The sequence below is a fragment of the Hipposideros armiger genome, unplaced genomic scaffold (assembly GCF_001890085.2).
Source record: "Hipposideros armiger isolate ML-2016 unplaced genomic scaffold, ASM189008v1 scaffold_599, whole genome shotgun sequence".
NCBI lineage: Eukaryota > Metazoa > Chordata > Mammalia > Chiroptera > Hipposideridae > Hipposideros > Hipposideros armiger.
The window spans coordinates 51,794-72,362 of NW_017731949.1; the positions used below are offsets into that span (position 1 = coordinate 51,794).

At 38.2% G+C, this 20,569-nt stretch overlaps 1 protein-coding gene across 1 annotated transcript in view; it reads right to left on the reverse strand.

The window, feature by feature from the left end:
* ZNF782 (zinc finger protein 782) overlaps window positions 1-20,569 on the reverse strand; it is a 39,492-nt gene that overhangs the window by 11,423 nt on the left and 7,500 nt on the right. Inside the window, 2 exon segments of the mRNA XM_019624668.1 lie at window positions 1-545; window positions 6,384-6,476. Coding sequence (XP_019480213.1) covers window positions 1-545; window positions 6,384-6,476 — 638 coding nt within the window.

Here is a 20,569-nt window from a genome sequence, read left to right on the forward strand (position 1 = left end):
AAGGTATGGCTTCTGCTGAAAAGCTTTTCCACATTCATTACACTGATAAGGTTTCTCCCCTGTGTGAGTTCTCTGATGTACAACTAGGGACAATTTCCAGAAGAAAACCTTCCCACATTCATTACATTCATACATTTTCTTACCTGTGTGATTTCTTTGATGTGAAATGAGGGATGACATCCTAGAGAAGGGTTTTTTACATTCACTGCACTGATAGTTTTTTTCCATCGTCTGAGTTCTCTGCTGTATACCAAAGGCTGCCTGACAACTGAAAGTTTCTTCAGGTGTCTTATTATCGACAGAGAGCTCTATTGGGTTAGTTCTCTGTTGTACGTAAATGGCTAAATTGTTGCTCAAGTTTCTCCCACACTGAAGGGGTTGGACTCCTGTATGATTTCGCTGATATTCTCTGAAATGAGCTTTTTGATCACAATTTTTCTCTCTTGTATCAGTTCTCTTTAGGTGAGCAACCTTCCTGAAACTGTTAACAATTTTATTACATTTATCTTGGTGAAATTCACAGTAACTCTTCTCTGTGTGAATACCTGCGGAGATGGAAACAAAGGATGATTCATCATATAGGTTACTTCCAAATTTATAATAAGATGCTTCTTTTGTGTAAGCGCTGTTCTATGTAATGAAGGCAGCCTTATCATGCGAAATATTACCACGTTCATTACATTCAAAACACTGCCCCAAAATAATTCCTCCAAACAACTAAATGTTTACACATTTTGATTGTAATCAAAAGACTTCTCTCTAGAATTTGTTGTTTCATTTCTAGTATTGGCATGAGAGGCATTAAGTTCATCAGTATTCTTTTCTGAGTCGTTATGAGGAGCCAATGGGTAGAGATCCAAGGATGTAGGCCCCACAGTGTCACAGGTAAGAGTATTTTTCTTGAAGGAACAATGTCTGCATGCAGATTAAATGGTTTTCCTGAAACTTTCTCTTGTTCTATAGTCAAAGGTCTGGTGGTGGTGAATAAAACACCAAATAAATACTTGACTTGGTTTTCCTGGCTCTTCTCTAAAAGACCAAGTAGACAGTCTTCTAAAAATGAGAAAGTTAAAAAATTTCTTATGAAATAGCCATGAAGTGGATTGGGATATCTACAAAATGGAGAAATTAAAGTAGGCTAAAATATCCCATGATTATCTTATAGAAGTAGGAATCTTAGCCAAACCTTAAAGTGTAGTAATTTTTAAAAAATAGACTTTCCTTGTGTCCATGCATGTTCAGAAATTTAATGAATTTAAGAATATAGAGGGGCCGGCCGAGTGGCGCATTTAAGAGCTGGCTTGGGATGCCAGAGGGCCCCGGTTCGGATCCCACATGAGGGCCAGTGACACTGCCCTCTACAGCTAAGATGCTGAACAACAGCTCGACCTGGAGCTGGGCTGCCATGAGCCACGGTGACAGCATAGGCTGCAGCCCCTGCTGCAGTGGGCTGCCATAAGCTACCGTGTGTGGGCAGCAGCCAGTGTGAGCTGCCAAGAGCCACCGTGAGCGGCCGTCCAGAGGCCAGTGACCAATCTGCCTCACCCGGGAAAAGCACAATGATGGGACCCACATGGGCCAGTGAGGCAACGTCCTCCACAACTAGGCTGAAGAATAAAAGGACAGCAATTTGTCTGTTCCCCTTCCCACAATACCCCAACACTGTTCCCCTACTGTTCCCCTCCTCCAATTCCCCAATAAAACCTTAAAAAAAAAAAAAAAGAATTTAGATAGAAAAAGCATACAATAATGGAAAGTATGATGTAGGGAAGAATGTCACATTCTTGATTGTGACACTTAGGAGAGTGGATCACATAAGCTCTGGCAACACGGTAGGCAACACAAATACATCTGATGATGCAAGAAGAGTTCATATTTGATAGTCACTAACATAACAGTAATTTAAATTTCATATATTAAGTCATATGTAAATCCTATGTATATAAGCCATGGGATATTTTGTGAGTCCAGAGAAAGGTGAATTGGATGCATTATGTAAAACTGAACTCTAATAAAAAGGAATAACCAAAGTATTAAGGAGCAAGACTCTAGTTTTGTGGAATGTTATTACACAGTGAGAATATAAAAAGACTGAGTACAGAGGAAAACTGAAATGTCAGAAAGTGTTGAAAGATCTGTATGAGGATGACTGTGATTAGCATTCAGCACTTTAAAGTGATTTCATGGCTGTCTGTTAAGAGAGTTAAGTAGTAAAACAAAATAACTGTGGAATAAGTGGAAAAATAATTTCTGAGTTGTGAGAGAAAAATCTCATCTTCATTTGGTCATTTTGAGAATAAAGGCACCATGACACTGAGGTACAGCTGCCCTAAAGGTGGGACGAGGTCATCAGGATGAGGCAAATAGGCCTGAATTACAGGGATGGATGACACAAACATGGAGGGAGTTACTGTACAGGAAGAAGAGCAGACAGAGAGGGCAGAGCTCAGAGACAGACAAATTAGGGGGGAGAAAGGAACTGGGAATCAAAATTTATTCACTCACAACTATCCATTGTACGCCTATTCCTAGGGATACAACATTATACCTGGGAAATGAAATGTGAATAAGCACTCAGGGAATCATGAATTTGGGAATCATGATTAGTACCACCATAGGAAGCAGAAAATGTATGGGAGGGAGGAGTAGGACTCTGAAATTTTCAAATAGGACATATAAGTGGAGATTTAAAAATATGATTTCAGAAGTAAAAGGAGCTGATGGGTGCTTAGGAGAAAAATAAAAACAAGGGAATAGATGGACAGCTGGAGAAAAAGAGAGCCAATATATAATAGGTTGTCATGGAAGGCCATACTTAGAAAATGATGACAAAATCAGAATTCTTCATTAAAACAACACATTTGTGAGGAATGTGTATAGCAAGTACCTCCCACTCATTACTCTGTCCCTTCCTAGTTGTCACACATGGAAACCAAAACAAACACACATAAATCCCTTTGGTATAAATCCATTAAAAACTGAGTTTTGTGGTAGGGTATAGAGCTAAGGCACAATGCAAGTTTTCATATAAATGGCTTTTGCAGCTTTCTACACTGTCACCCTGTTCATAAATCAGTAGTCATTGGAGCACAGATTTGTTTCTGGGTTCTCTACTCTGTTTCAAAAGGATCTATAATTATCCCCATGCCAGTACCATTCTGTACGAGTTACAACAGATTTACAATATATCTTTAGTACCTGTTAGAAGAGATCCTACACCATTCTGTTCTTCAAGCATATTTAAACACATGGGTAAGAATTTAGAATTTTAAAGCACTATTCTAATCTATGTACCTGATATATCCATTTACTTCAGTTTTATTTCATGTTGCTCAAAGTTTTCCAAAATTTTCTTATTTGTGCAACTGTATTTCTAAGATACTTGCATTGTGACTTATGTTTTCTCTCCTTTTTCCAGTATAGTACAGCTACTGTATGCATTTTCTTTAACTGTTTTTATTCCAGGAACCATGTTTTGGTTCTACTTAATTTATACCATTATAGCTTTCCAATTAATCAAGTGAAAATAAAAAAAAAAATAATAGTTTCTAGTTTGCTTAAGTCTTCTCAACATTTCTTGTTCTTCAGACATTCTATTAAGCAATGCTATACCCATATCCAAAAGTTGTGTGCAGGAAAGGGTTAACTCAGCTGTTTTGCATTTTTCACATCCTGCACATTCCAAAGAAATGACTGCCCTCTGACCAACTCTTGGGGGACAACTTGTAAGCCCATGGAACATCCTGCCTGATAATAGTGTCTCTCCACACTTGGGGGCTTGGGCCATACCAGATACTTCAGGCTAACACTGGGATTTATGGTTGGATCCTTGGGCCTCACTGGAGGGGCTATACTGGAGAAAATAAGATCAGTCACACAGGTGCTCTGGCGCTACATGACCAACCCAATAAAAACCTTGGACACCAAAGCTCGGGTAAATTTCTCTGCTTGGCAATACTTCACATGTGCTGTCATACATCGCTGTTGGCAGAATTCAGCACTTTCCACACAACTCCACTGGGAGAAGAAAATAATTTTGTATCAAGTGTCTCTTGGATTCTGCCCTCCATGATTTTACTTTTTCTGATTTTATTTCTATCTTTTTGTTACAATAAATTGTAAGCTTAAATACAGAAACTTGACTGAGTTCCTACAGACCTCTGGACAGGTTCACACATATATTTTAGACTTTTATAATAATAATTTTGAGGTACCCCTTCATAAAATAGATTTTTCTGAAGTATGTATGAATTTTTAATTTACACATGGGGTACCTTTCTCTTCTGTGTATAATTTTTAGTTTTATTAAATTATGTTACATTAACATTGCAAAGTTAATGAAATTTTTTTTAACCCCAAATATACTGGGTTGTTGGAAAAGTCATTACACATTTTTGCAACGAAACAGAAAAAGTACGTCATTACTTTCCCAACAACGCAATATTTATGTTTTGTTACCTAATTTACACTTCAGAAAAGGTTTATACGATATTTTCAGAGTACAGAGCTTAAAAATCCCTTATCACTATGTATTAGGCTCATGTCATAAAATATGCTATGCATATGTAGAGCAGGAGTCAACAAACTTTTCATGTTCAGGATCTGATGTTGAACATTTTAGTCATTGCAGGCCATATGAGCTCAGGTACAATTATTCAGCCATTTGGTTATACAAAAATACAGCTAGACCACATATACAAATAACCACGTTCCAAAAAAACTGTTACTTACAAAAATAGGTATCTAGCTGGATTTAGCGCGAGGAACATAATTTACCAACTCATGTTCTAGAACCTCAGTTGTTGTCCACCATATCTTGTGTGAAATGAGAGTAGTATATATAGGTCTATTATATCTAATGCTTGCTCTTTCTCCTCGTATCTTTTGCAGTTTTTAATAAATTTTCATGATGAGTTAACTGGCACACAGTATCTGCAGCCTTTACATCTCCTTTTTTATTATTATTATTTTTTTTGGAGGGCAGTGTAACTGGCCCTCATATGTGGGATCCGAACCGGGGCCCTCTGGCATCCCAAGCCAGTTCTTAACCATCGCGCCACTTGGCTGGCCCTACATCTCCTTTTAAATTATCTTCTTTAGCTTATTAAAGTCTCCTCTTCATTACTGTACAAATCTTAATCTGGATTGAAACCTTGTGCAATAGTTATATAAATTAAGCCTGAATGATTTTATGTTTATTGTCTTAATATTAAGTGTTTCATATTTTATTTTATTTTTTTTAAAGATTTTATTGGGAATTGGGAGAGGGAACAGCATTGGTGAATCAGGGAAGGGGAACAGACAAGTTGCTGTCATTTTGTTCTTCAGTCTAGTTGTGGAGTATGTCGCTTCACTAGCCCATGTTAGTATTGTGATCATTGCGCTCTTCCCAGCTGAGGCAGATCAGTCGCCGACCATTGGATGACCACTTACAGCGGCTCACGGCTGCTCATGCTAGCTGTCAGCCATTCACAGGCAGCCCCGGTGCAGCCTATGTTGTTGCTGGTGACTCATGGCAGCCCAGCTCCAGGTCGAGCTGTTGTTCACTATCTTAGCTGTAGAGGGCAGTGTCACTGGCCCACGTGGGATCCAAACCCACAGCCCTGCTGCTCAGAGCTCGCGCTCCCAAGCCAACTCTTAACCAATGAGCCACTTGGCCGGCCCCAAGTGTTTCATATTTTAAACTTTCCAAATTACTTTTAGGTATATCTCTTTCATATAATCTCATCCAATTTTTAAAAATAAGTTACTTTTACCCATTGACATTGATATGACAGTCATATCTATCTTAGTTTATGATATGCTATTTACATGTTAATGTTCACAGGATTTTTTGTGTGTGTATTTTTTTAAATAAAAACCCTTTTCAGTGATAGGTCTGTTTTATTTGTATTATTAACTGTTTTCCTTTTAATAATGAAAAAGGTTCCATTTTTGCATTTATAGTAGTACATTTATAGTAGTTACATTTATCATTTATAAATCTTCCATAATTCCTAATTATTTATTAATAAGGCCATATCTAGTGATTTCCAACTACACAACCACTACTCAAATTAGTGTGTCTCTTCTTGCTCTCATTTTCCATGTCTTAAACTTCCATTTTAATTGCTTTTATAATCTTCCTCTATATTTCACTTTATACTGGTTAAATATAAATTGATTGATTTGTTAGGTATAAATGTTATACTCTGTTCCCTAGTTTGAAAGATGAAAAAAATGAAAACAATTACACTGTATCCCTTATGTTACACTCTGCATACCCACATTTTATTGTATCTACTCATTTCTAAACTTTGAAAAGAACTCATTATAAGTGATCCCACTTTGTATTGAATTTGGATGGCAGAAGTGATACCTTCTACCAGTATTCTAAAACTCACCTGGATAACTCCCATTTAGAAATTTGTCCTCTACTAACAATGGCTCTTCTTGTTCCAACATAAACATCACTTCTGGTTCTATAGAGCAATACCCTGTAAATGGAAAATAATTTAGGACATGGGTTCTCTGCATGGGCTTTCATGTTTCTGAAAGTGAAGGAAGGTGCAGCTAAGAGTGGAACAGAAATGATACTCACTTGACCCCTTCTTTGGGAAGGTGAAGAAACAAAAATGTATTCAAATGTTTAAAAAGATCTCCTTAAACCCCTAAATCACAAGCCTAAGTAACACAGATTCTAATAAAAGTACAGGTTTATTAGCTACAGTGAGAGAGACAGCTAAGGAGATCTACGATAGGTTCCCTTGAAACTTTGATTGGATATTAATTCATTGACATATGTAAGGCAACTACCTAGGGGTGGGGAATTACCAGAGAAAAGTAAAATGAAAAATCACCAAAGCACACACAGAAGTGGAAAGTTTGTGACTCAAGAGTGGAGAGGTAAAAACATACTCAGTGAGACTCTTCATCAGAAAAAGTGGGGTGATATAATCTAATTACATAAAGAAAAGGACTATCAGCCAAGAATCCAGGAAATTGATCTTTCAAAGGTAAAGGCCAAATAAACAAGTACAGATGAAAAAAAATTGAGAGACGTTTGTTGCTAGCAGACCCATCTTACAAGATAAACTAAAGAAAGCTCTCTTGACTGATTTAAAAAGAAACTATATAAAACAATGAGTACATGTGTGTAATGCTGGGTTTCTAACACACCCAGATATATTTTTATTTCCCAATAAAACCATACAAGAGGTAGGTGAGAGTCAAGTTATACTAGACTAAAGAAATGATACCAAATGATAACTCAAATACAGAGTAACAAATAAAGAAAAACAAAAATTAACAATATATTTACATATATAACAACAGTTAACATATAACAATACCACAAAGGGCAAGGGAAGTGGGGAGGAGAAAGCTACATAGGAGTAACCTGTCTATACGACTCCAAAATTAAGTTAACATAAACTTGATGTAGATTCTGGTAAATACAAGTGTATATAGTAAACCCAAATAGAAAAACTAAAGAATAAACTCTAAAAAATATTGTGGAAAAAAACCATTAAAGAAGCTAAAATGTTATATTAAAAAATATTCACACACTACAAACAGTAGCAGAGAAACAGAGAACAAATCATGACATATGTAGAAAACAAAATGTAAAATGGCAGACAAATATCCAATTATATGAATAACATTAAATATGAAAGAACTAAACGACCCAGACACAAAGCAGAGATTGACAGACTAGATTAAAAAACAAAAACCAAAAAAAAACACAAAAAACGAGATCAACTACATGCTCTCTAAGGAGCTACATATTAAATTCAAAGTTAAAAACATGTTGAAAGTAAGAGAATGGAACTAGGTATTTCATGCAAACAGCAACCACAGGAAAACTATATACTAACATCAAACAAAATAGAATTTAAATTTAAAAATATTATTAGAGACAAAGAGAGATATTTACAATGACAACAGGTTAAACTCATCAAGAAGGTATTATAACAATTATAAGCATATACACATGTGACAATTCAGCCCCAAAACCATAAAGTTAGAACTGGCCAGTGAAAGGAAAAAGAGACAAACAATAATAGTTGGAGACTTCACTGTCACTCTGCAAATAATGGATACAGTAATTAGATAGAAAGTAGATGACTGGAACAGAGCTATAAACCAACTACAACACCTAACAGACATATATACGGCACACTCCACCCAACAGGAGCACAATTCACATCCTTCTAAAACGCACATAAAACAGTCTCAAGGACATGCCATTTACTAGAACACAAAACACACCTCAAAAAACTTAAAAGTGCAGAAATAATACGACTTATCTTTTCTAACCACAATGAAATGAAATCATAAAAGAGTAACAGAAATTTGGGAAATTCAAAATATGTAAAAATTGAACATGAGTCTCCTAAATAATTAATGGGTCAAAGAGGAAATTACAAAAGAAATTGAAAACATTTTTGGTAACTTAAATGAAACATACCAAAACTTACATGTTGAAGCAAAACCAGTGTTTGAAGGTAAATATATTCCTATAAAACTGTATACTTGACTCTTCAACAATACAGTTGCTGTGCAGCCAACCCACATGCAATTGAAAATCCACATATGAATTCTGACTCCCCAAAAATTAAGTCATAACTTGGTATCTGCAGAGGTTGGTCACAAGATGACTCCATCCCATGGATTCTAACATCCACAGCTGCTCAAGTCCCTTATATAAAATAACATAAAATAGTGCATACAGTCTGGGCGCTGTGCATCTACGGATTGCCAACCGCAGATTGGAAATACTGTTTTCAATGTACTGTTAGTTGAATCTGCAAACACAAAACCCAGGGATATGCAGGGCCAATTGCATATTTATTGAAACAAGATCCATGTAGAAGTGGACCCGTACAGTTCCAACTCATGTTTTTCAAGAGTCAAGTGTGCTAAGAAAGGTCTTGAGATTGGACAACCAAGATAGCAAAGTAGGTAAATGCTATTTAAGTTCTTTCACAACCACATAAAAATTACAACTGATCTACAAAACAACCATTATTGAGAATCACATAAAATCAGTCTGAACTGAAGCCTTTCAACTAAGGACTTGCAGAAGAAGCCACCTCCAGACTGGTAGGAAGGTCAGAGATGTGGCATGGGCGGGGCCCACACACACGTGTGACCATTAAAGATGGGGAGAGCTATTTCGGCTGTGGGGTCCCCTAAACGAGTGAGAGATTCCAGCCCCGCCCCAGCCCAGGGTTCCAGGGCCAGAGAAACGAGTCTCCTTAATTTTTGGTTGTGAAAACCAACAGAGATTGGGACTGAGTGTGACTGAGGGCGGCTGTTCTTACAGGCGCTCCTCTTAAAGGGACTGCGCGAGGGTTTACCCACCAATGGAATGACTCGCTCTGAGCTCCAGCACTGGGGCAGCTGCTGGAAAGGCATCAGGGACAAATGGTGGGGAATTGAGTTGTCTGGCTTCAGACGGGGGCTGGAGAGGTGTCTTTCTCCTGGACAGAGGAGCTGGCGGAGGCCACTGTTTCTTTGTTGGGCCCTCCCCCTTCCTGGCGTGCGAACATATGTGGCCACCATATCTGAGTCTCTGCTGTTAGTTCGCCACCTCTGGTGATTTGAGACTTGGCCCCGCCCAACTTTCAGGCACACCCAGGCTGCTTTCTGTGGCCACTTGCCTTGGCTCAAGCTGCACTTTCCTAGGGTCTCTCAAAAGTTTGCGGAACCCAGACAAGCAGCATCTGGCTTGAGCCTGTCCTGTGCCTCCGGCTGAGCAGCACTAATTTGGCACTAGCAGCAGCTATAAAGGAATATTATGAACAACTGTATGCCAATCTATAAGAGAAAAGGGGCAAATTCCAGGAATGATATAAACTACAGAAATTAACTCAAGAAGAAATAGAAAGTCTGAATAGCGTTATCATAAGACATTGCAAGTAACCTAAACACTACCCACAAAGAAAAGCCCATGCCCATGCAGTTTTACAGCTGAATTCTACCAAAAATTAAAAAAAAAAAGAATACCAATTCTCTACAAATTCTTCCAAATGACAGAAGAGACAATACTTCCTATCTCATTGACTGAGGCCAGCATTACCCTGATACCAAAACCAGATAAAGAGATCACAAAAAAAAACTACAGGCCAATATCTCTTATGAATACAGAAGCAAAAATCACCATCAAAATACTAGCAAACTGAATCTAGAAACATAATAAATGTATTATACACCATGACCAAGTGGGATTTATCTCAATATGCAAGGTTGGTGCAAGATCCAAAAATCCATCAATGTAATTCACCGTATCAATAGTTTAAAACACACAGTCCCCTTCATAGACACAGAAAAAGCATTATGACAAAACTCAACACTCTTTCAAGATAAAAATACTCAACAAACTAGTAACAGAATGAAACTTCCTCAGTCTCACACAGGGTATCTAAGAAAACCCCATAGCGAGCATCATACTTCATGATCAGACGCTGGAGCTTTCCCCCTAAGATTAGAAGACAGGATGTTCACTCTCAACACTTCTATTCACTATGGTACTATAGGTTCTAGCTGGGTCAATTAGGAAACAAAAAGAAAAGTTATACAGAGACGAAAAGAAGGCAGGAAGGCAGTGAGGCAGGGAGGATGACAAATGAAAGTATCTTACGTAGCAAGAATTCCAAATAGGGCTTTTACAAGTCAAACATCAACAATGGAAACGAACTCCAATTCACCTCTGATGTTTGATGACCAAACCTGCCATGTTCCACGTAATTTGATTTGAACTCATGAGCTAATATTGCACTCTATGAGGACTGCAGCCTGAGGTTGTAAAAAAAGTGAAAGTTGTTTGTTCAAGAGCCCAGTACTGTGTATTTTGAGAAGTGACATTAAGTGCTTTGGTCAACATCTGACATCTAGCACTTCAAGGAGATCAGGAGTGTCTCGATGACACCTTGTACTGTGGCTTTAGTATGGCCAGACTCATGTGTAACCTTGATTTATATGTTTGGGTATTAGTGAGGTAAGGTGTCCAGAGTTCGTTGCCCCAAAGGCGATTAACCTGGACAAGGAATTGTGGTTGTCATTGGTTGAACGACACAGCCAGTTCTTCGGCAAAGTCCCAAATGTCTGTAACACAGTACAAATGGGACCGATATTGCTAAGTGCATCGTCCAATGCCAAGATGAGGGCTTGAAGTTTGGCCAGCTGTACTGTCTTAGTCTCATCATGTATAATAAAAATCCCAGTTAAAGGAGGAAAAGCAGCAGCTCTCCAGAAAGTCTATTATGTGTCACACTGGCACTGCCATCTGCAAAATGTAGGAACTCCTTCTGGTGTTCATTCAGTTCATTCCCAGGAGGTTCCCAAGGGACTCAAGGGTCTGGAATACGGGTGACCTCCTCCAGTACTGTGCCATGTATCAAGGGACTGAGGACCGGGCAGGCCACCTCCTCCTGCATGTGGGATGTGCCAGAGAACTCATGTTTGTATCTGTTTTGTAAATACCACTGCCGCTTCAGCAAGGAGGTCTCACTGGCCTCCCGAGGCTGAGGGATACTGCTTCTAGGACACAAGGCACAATAAGCAGCTGGGTACTGACAGTAACAGACTCAGGAAAATACTGTGAGTATTTATTTCCAGGAGAGACAAGTATACAGTCCACACACGCTGCTCTAATGGCATGTAACATGGTAATAGGGGGCAGTTTCCTGCCATCAGAAGCTCATAAGCATTTCAAGGGCAGCATGGGTGGTTCAGAAAGTCCAAGAGGTATGAGAAGCGGTTGCCAAAGCCTGTACAGCAATAGTCTCTCAGGGACAGGAGTGCATCTTACAATTCAAACAGATTATAGAGCGTTTGGTTGTAGGAAACTCCATTCAAAGTAGACGATTTGTGACTAATATTATCAAATTTGTTAAAAGGAATACGTTGTCACCAAACAAAAAAAACCCCCCAAAAAACCCTGCAGGTATTGTTAACTTTGATGGTGTGGAGAATGCCAAGAGCTGTTTCATGAATGTCAGGAATACAGCGGTCCCTCAATTCACCAAATAATTCCCAGGAATTTAACTGAGGTGCTGAGGTTTTGTGCTAAGAGTGGGACAATGGCCCATTCCTTTTAGTGAGCTCCATTATGAGAATCTGTATGTTCTACATGACTTCATCAAATGCATCTCTTTAGAGGAATATGTCATCAAGGTAATAATCCTACCTGTGCTTCTGAAGAAAGTTACATGTGGTTAAGATCTTGCCTGTAAAGACTGTGCAATGGCCATAACTGAGGAGGTGGGTTCAAAGAGTTCCACTTGTCAAGCTAAATAAGGGTGTCAAACATTTAATTCCATTACATTACTAGGGTCAGTAGGTCCATGATGCACTACAATGTGACCACAGCGTGTGGTTTCTACAGCCTCATTGGTGCCAAGCAAGGAAGGGGAAGACTTTATGATTCTCTTGCCCAGATGTGGAGCAGAGAGGACGGGGGACATGAGGTTTTTCAGCTGTCAGTGTTAGACATCAAAATACAGACAGACTATTTAATGAGGAAACAACAAACAGAGGAAGACCAAATAAATCTATACCCAAACACAAAAGTGTCAGACATCTAAAAACTAAAGAAAAAGGAAAACTTGTGAACGTAGCAAAACAACAGCAACCTTACCTATAGGGGAAAAACAATTGGAAGAACGGCGATATCTCACGAGAAAAGACAAAGGTTTTAAGAAAGTGGCACAGTTATTCAAGTACTAAAAACTGTTCACCCAAAATTCAATATGAAGTGAAAATATTCTCAGGAATAAAGTGTAAATCAAGAGATTCTCATGTGAAGGAAAATTTAGAGAATTTGTCACCAGCAGGAATACTGTAAAGAATGGTTACAAAAATTCTATAGATTGTAAATATTCACATTCCTAACTATCAGGGAAAAAGAGCACAAGAGAAGGGGTAAAAAATATAAAAATAGTAGCCCTCTCCTCTTATCCATGGGAGATGCATTCCAAGAACCCCCAGAAGATGCCTGACCCTGAGGACAGTACCAAACCCTGTATATACCATGTTTCTTCCTATACATACAAACCCATGATAATGTTTAATTTATAAATTAGGCACAGTAAGAGATTACCACAATAATTAATAAAATAGAACAATTATAACAATATACTGTAATAAAAGTTTTGTGAATGTGGGCTCCCTCTTCAGGCAAACAAGCACAAATTTCTTTTTCCTTCTCCACAATTTCGGATAGATTTGTTCTTCCTGTAGATTGTAGCAAATTCAGCATATGATTTTTTTTTTTACTCATTAAGTCAAGAACATGTACTTTTTCACTTAAAAGAAATACTTTACGACTTCTCTTTGGCATAACCAAATTGCCAGAACCACTACTATTGTGCACTGGGGCCATTATGAAGTAAAATAAAGGTTACTTGAAGGCAAATGCTGCAATACCCTGACAGTCGATCTCCTAACAGAGATGGTTACTAAGTGACTAATGGTAGCACGTAAAGCATGGAGACACTGGGCAAAGGGATGACTTATGTCCTATACGGAACAGCCCAACATTTCATTACACTACTGAGGATGATGCACAATGTAAAACTTATGAATTGTGTATTTCAGAAATTTTCCATTTCATCTTTTGGACCTTTGTTGACTGCAGGTAACTAAGACCATGGAAAGTAAAATCATGGATATGGGGGGACGATTTTATATGCAATAGGTAATCCTTCTCTTATGTTTTCTAAACTAGTTTATAGAAGCAACATTATGACTATCTGATATAGTTATTAGTGTGTGTAGACAAAACATTTGACAAAATAACATTATGTAGGATAGAAGGTAAAAGGAATTACACCTCACTCAAACAAATAAAATGTGAACACTAGGAGTCTGTGATAATTTATATAAAATGAAATTCCTAGAGAAAGCAACAGCAACAAAAAAAAACTATACAGAAACACCTCAGAAACACTACAGGCAGATCAAAATGGAACTCTAAAATATTTTATTTTCAAATAACGCACACGAAAGAAGAAGAAGAAAAAAAAAGGAAATACTAAACAGCCGGCTTATCCCTAACATACCAATAACTATATCAAATACAAATGACCTAAAGACAATTTTAAAAGACAGTTAGATGTATTTATAAACAAATTGAATATATACTGTCTATAAGAAATGCACTTCAAAGAAATGATGTAGGGAAATTTAAAAGTAATAGACCTGGGCCAGTCAAGTGGCTCGTTGGTTAAGAGCTGGCTTGGGACGCCAGCTCTGAGCAGCAGAGCCCCGGTTCGGATCCCACATTAGGGCCAGTGATGCTGTGCCCTCTACAGCTAAGATGGTGAACAACAGCTTGACCTGGAGCTGGGCTGCCGTGAGTTGCACGTTATGGCGGAGGCTGCAGTGGGTCTGCAGTGGGCTGCCATAAGCTACTGTAAATGCCCGGTAGCCAGGGTGAGCGGCCGGCAGCAGGTTGAGCTGCCGTGAGCTGCCATGAGCAGCCGTGAGTAGGTGTCCAATGTCTGGTGACAGATCTGCCTCAGTCGGGAAGAGCACAATGATCACAATAGTAACATGGGCCAGTAAAGCGACGTCCTCTACAAGTAGACTGAAAAACAAAATGACAGCAACTGTCTGTTCCTCTTTCCTGATTCCCCAACGCTGTTCCCTCCCCCAATTCCCCAATAAAATCTTAAAAAAAAAAAAATTAAGGGAATTAAAAGGAGAAATAGATAAATCCATAATTATGATCAGACCCTTCAACATCCACTTCTAGCAACTGATACAGCTAGACACACAATAAGCAGATACAGAACTGAACACCATCAACCAACATGCTCTCATAGACATTTATCGAAAACTCCACCCAGTAACAGCAGAAGACATATACTTTTCAAAATTCTACAGAACATGTACCAAAATAGACATTTCTTGGGCCATTAAAACAAAAAAATGTGTAATAGAAATCAAATAAAGTGTGTTCTCTGACCACAGTGAAATCAAACTAAAAAGTTACAGAAAAATCTCCAAAGGCTTTGCAATAAAACAACACATTTCTAAATAATCTTTCAAGGAGGAAGTCTCAAGACAAACAATAAAAATACACTGAAAATGAAATTAAAATATGACAAAAAAAATTTTTTGACAGGCAGCTAAAACAATGCTGAGATGAAAAATTATACTACTAAATTCTCACATTAGAAAACAGGAAAAGTCTCAAATTAATTATAGAGCTTCCATCTCAAGAAATTAGAAAAAGTAGAGCAAAATTAAGTTCAAATAAGCAGAAAGAAGGACATTAAACTCCATTCATGATAAAATTCAATGTGAAAACTAGAAATAGAGCATTTCCTCAACCTGATGAAGAATATTTATAAAAAGCATATGGTCAACATCCTATTTAATAGTGAAAGGCTGTATGCTTTCCCCCTAAGATGGAGAACAAGGCAGGAATGAAAATGTCTCTTCTCACCACGGGTATTCAACATAGAAATCTTAAAGACATTATGCTAAGTGAAATAAGCTAGACACAGAAATATAAACACTGAATGAATTCACTTATATTTACCTAGAGTAGTCAAATTCACAAAGACAGAAAGTAGAACATTAGCTAATAGAGGTTCAGGGGGAATGGCCAGGTGGCTAGTTGGTTAGAGTGCGTGCTCTTAACAACGAGGTTGCCGGTTCAACTCCTGCATGGGATGGTGGGCTGTGCCCCCTGCAACTAGATTGAGAACGTCGACTGGGCTTGGAGCTGACCTGCGCTCGCCACAACTAAGAATGCCGTTCCCCCCCAAAATGCTGTCAGTCATCACGTTCTTTCCATTTCAAGTTAAAAAAAATCTTTTAAAAAATAAAAATAGAAGTTCAGGGGGTGGGGGGGAATGGAGAGTTAGTGTAAAATGGGTAGCTTCACATGAAAAGATGAAAAAATTCTAGAGATAAATGGTGGTGAGGGTTGCACAACAATGTGAATATATTAAATGCTACAGAACTCTATGCTTAAAATTGTTATAATGGAAAATTTATGTCATATACTTTACTACAAAAAAAAACAAAGAAAAAGAAAGACAAGAAAGAAGTTACCCAAACTGTATTATACCTAATAATAAAAAAAATTCACTCTTAATGAAACCCTTCCCATAAAGAAAACTCCAGGTTCACAATGCTTCAGTGGTAGAGGGGGCATAGCTCAGTGGTAGAGAATTTGACTGCATAATGCTTCAGTGGTGAATTCTACTATATTAAGGGAGAAATAATATCAAGTGTATTCAATTTCTTTTAGAAAATAGTAGAAACAGTTGAGCTCACTTTATAAGTATTACCATGAAATCAAAGCCTTGAAACATTACATCTACAAATATCAGATAAATATATAGATGCAAAAATCCTTAAAATGTTGGTGAACCAAATCCAGGAATACAAAAAATATAACATAGTATGAAGAACTGGGGTTCACCCCAAAAATTCAAGGTTGGCTGAAAATTCAAAACTCAATGTAATTCACAATATTAATTGAATAAAAACAAACAAAAAGAAATCTCACTATCTCAATAGATAAAGAACATCTGACAAATTCAATGATGATGGTTATCACTGAATTGGGAAAAAAACTTTCAGCAGACTAGACAACTTCCTCAAATGGATAAAAGGCAGCTTTACAACCGACAATTAATTCAGTTAATTAATTATGTCATGGTGAAGAACAAATGCTTTACCTCTAAGATTAGAAACAAGACATGAATATCATCTCACACCACTTGCATTCAATATTATATTGGTTGCCCTAGGCAGTGACTAAAAAAGAAATAAAAGGTATACAGTATAAAAAATGAAGAAGTGACGTATCTTTTTCACAGATAATGTAATTCTGAATATAAAACATCCTTGGGAATCTCCAAAAGATCTCCTAGAATAAATATGAATAACAAAGATACCAACCACAGTGAATATAATTAATCAATTGGATTTCTATACAGTTCTAACAAAGAACTGGAAATTGAAGTTATAAATTACATACCATTTATAACATCCTCAATTTTATAAAATACGTCTAACAAAATATATATAAAATATACACATGGAAAGCTACAAATCATTACAAAACAGAAGACCTAAATAAAAGGCAGAAACTACTATAACTTTAATGGATCAAAGATTCAATATTATTACGATATAAATCTTTCCCAGACCATTCTGAAAACTCAAGGCTATCTCAACCAGAATTCCAAGCAAAATTCTTGAAGAAATGGATTAGAAATTCTAAAAATTAAATGGAAATGACAACAATGTATAATAATCAAAATAACATTCTAATAAAAATATTTGGAGGACTAAACTGTCCTTATTTGACAACTTTCCACAAAGCTACATAATCACGAAGGTGCATTATGGACACAGAAACATTAAACAGAACAGAGTCCAGGCACAGAACTACAGATATACGGTAAATTTGTTTTTGACAAAGAAGCCGAGGCAGTTCAATGGAAAACTAATAATCTTCCCAGTAAATGGTGTCACTAAAACTAGACAAGACATAGATATGGAGAAAGTGAACCACAACCCTTATTTCACAGCATATACATAACAACAGTGAATCATAGCCCTTCATGTAAAACTATAAAAACAGTTCAAGAAAGCACAGGAGGAAATTTTAATGATTTTAAACAGGCAAAAATTTCTTTCTTTAGTTTTTTTTTTTTTAAAGATTTTATTGGGGAATTGGGGGAGGGAACAGCGTTGGGGAATCGGGGAAGGGGAACAAATTGCTGTCCATTTGTTCTTGAGTCTAGTTGTGGAGGACATCGTTTCACTGGCCCATGTTGGTATTGTGATCATTGCGCTTCTCCCAGCTGAGGCAGATCAGTCGCCATCCATTGGACTGCCACTAATAGCAGCTCATGGCAGCCCAGCTCTAGGTTGAGCTGTTGTTCACCATCTTAGCTGTAGAGGGCTCAGCATCACTGGCCCTAATGTGGGATCCGAACAGGTGGCCCTGCTGCTCAGAGCTTGCGCTGCCAAGCCAAGTCTTAACCAACGAGCCACTCGGCTGGCCCCAAAATTTCTTTAAATAGACACACAAACCTTGAAATATAAAAGAAAAACCAATAATATACTAAAAAAACAAAAAGGGCCGGCCGAGTGGCATGTTCGTTCAGAGTTGGATTGGGATGCCAGCTCTGAGCAGCACGGCCCTGGTTCAGATCCCACATTAGGGCTAGTGATGCTGTCCCCTCTACAGCTATGATTATGAACAACAGCTCAACCTGGAGCTGGGTTGCCGTGGGTCGCTGGCAACAGCGTAGGCTGCCTCCCCTGCTGCAGTGGGCTGCCGTAAGCTACTGTGAGCAGCCGGCAGCAGCGTGAGCTGCCAAGAGCCTCCGTGAGCAGCCGTCAGGGGCCCACAGCCAATGCGCCTCACCCGGAAAGAGTGCAATAATAATATCAACATGGGCCAGTGAAGCGACACCCTCCACAACTAGACTGAAGAACAAAAAAGGACAGCAACTTGTCTGTTCCCCTTCCCTGATTCCCCATTCTGTTCCCTTCCTCCAATTCCCCAATAAAACCTTTAAAAATAAAAATAAATAAATAAATAAATGAATAAATAAATAAATTAATTAAAATGGGCTAAAGGTTTGAACAGACTTCAAGAAACAGAATATGTGCATGGTCAACATGTACCTGAAAAGGTGTTCAACTTCGTTAGTCATCGGGAAAATACAAATTAAAACCCAGTAAGATACAAAGACATCCATTAGAATCTTCAAAAAAAGAAAGTAATGACCATCATGTGAGCACAGGGAGAAGCTGTCAGCCTGCAACCCAGAAGTGGGCCTCCACTAGACATCGAATCTATTGGGGCCATGATCCTGGACTTCCAGCCTCCACAACTGTGAGAAATAAACGTTTGTTTTTTTATTAAATACAAAAAGAAGGCTGGCTGAGTGGCTCAGTTGGTTAAGAGCATGAGCTCTGAGCAACAGGGTCGCCGGTTCAATTCCCACATGGGCCAGTGAGCTGCGCCCGAGCAACCAAAATTATCAGACACTGCTAATGGCTATGTAAACTGGCACAGCCACACTGGAAACATTGGGCAGGTTCCTATAATGTGACCATATAATACCAGTGACTAACAATAAAGTGACCAACAATAATAGCATACTTTGAATTATTTACACAACAGCAATTAAAATAAATATCTACACATACTTTTACTTAAATGGACTTTGCAGCTCTATTCCTAACAGCACAAATAAGGAAAAACCTACGTGTCTATCAACTGGTATAAGGATGACAAACTGTGGTATAAGCATGCAAAGAAACACTACATAGGAATAAAAAGAAAGGTGAGATACACAAAGCATGCACGAACCTGAAAAGCTAAGTGAAACAAAGAAATAGAAAGAAATTCTGTGTTCGTGAATTGAAGATTTAACAGAGTTAAAATGACTGTTACCCAAAGCAATATACGGATTTAATGTAATGTCCATCAGAATCCCAATGGCATTTTTTAAACAGAAATAGAACAAAAAAAGTCATCAGATTTGTATGGAACCACAGAAGACCCTGATTAGCCAAAGCAATCCTGAGAACAAAGAACAAAACTGGAGGGATCACACTCCCTGACTGTGGAGAGCCGGAGGTCTGCAGTAAGGGTTAAGCCTGGCAGCTGGCAAGCTGACAGGCTCTCAGGCCTGGGTGCGCTGTGTGGGAAGGTTGCTAGATAGATCTCATTCTCCACTGCGCCTCTGAAGAAAGAACAAGCCTACGTCACAGACAACCTTAAAAGTTACAGAATGAACTGCCAGCCAGTTAGCAGTTTCTACTTGCTCTACTTTGTCTCACTTCGGGAATATTTCCTTCCCCACTCCCTCAAGCTCCCAAAACCCCTTACCTAAAGAAATCTACTTCTGTTATAAAAACTGTGTACAAGCAATAAACGGGGCCACTTTTCGCCATCAGCAGACAGTGGACCTCCTGGACCCAAAGAACTTTGATCTCTGTGTCTTTCTTTTCTCATCTCCTCATCCAGTCCACTCAGGTTAACCCTCTAGGTGCCTGGCTGACGAGCCAGGTGGCCACCGCAGACGAGCAGGCCTCGTCACCTGACTTCCAATAATGCTACAAAGAGATAATAATCAAAACAGCATGGTATTGGCAGAAAAACAGATATATAGACCAATGTCACAGAAATGACAGCCCACGATTAAACCTACATATATATGGGCAAATAATTTTGAACAAAGGAGCCAAAAACTTACAGTGGAGGAAAGAAAGCCTATTCAATAAATGGTGCTTGGAAAATTGGAAAGCCACATGCAAAAGAATGAAACTATTGTAGATTGCTATTTGTCACCATATGGCAAAATTCATTCAAACTGGATCAAAACACATAAATGTAAGACCTGAAACAATAAAGTACATCAAACAAAACATTGGTCTTAGGATTTTATGAATTTGATCTCAAAAACAAAAGGAAGTAAAAACAAAAATAAATGAATGGGACTACATCAAACTAAAGCTTTTTCCACAGCAAAAGAAAACATCAACAAACCAAAGAGGCAACCAGCAGAATAGCTAAACGACAACTCTGATAAGGGGC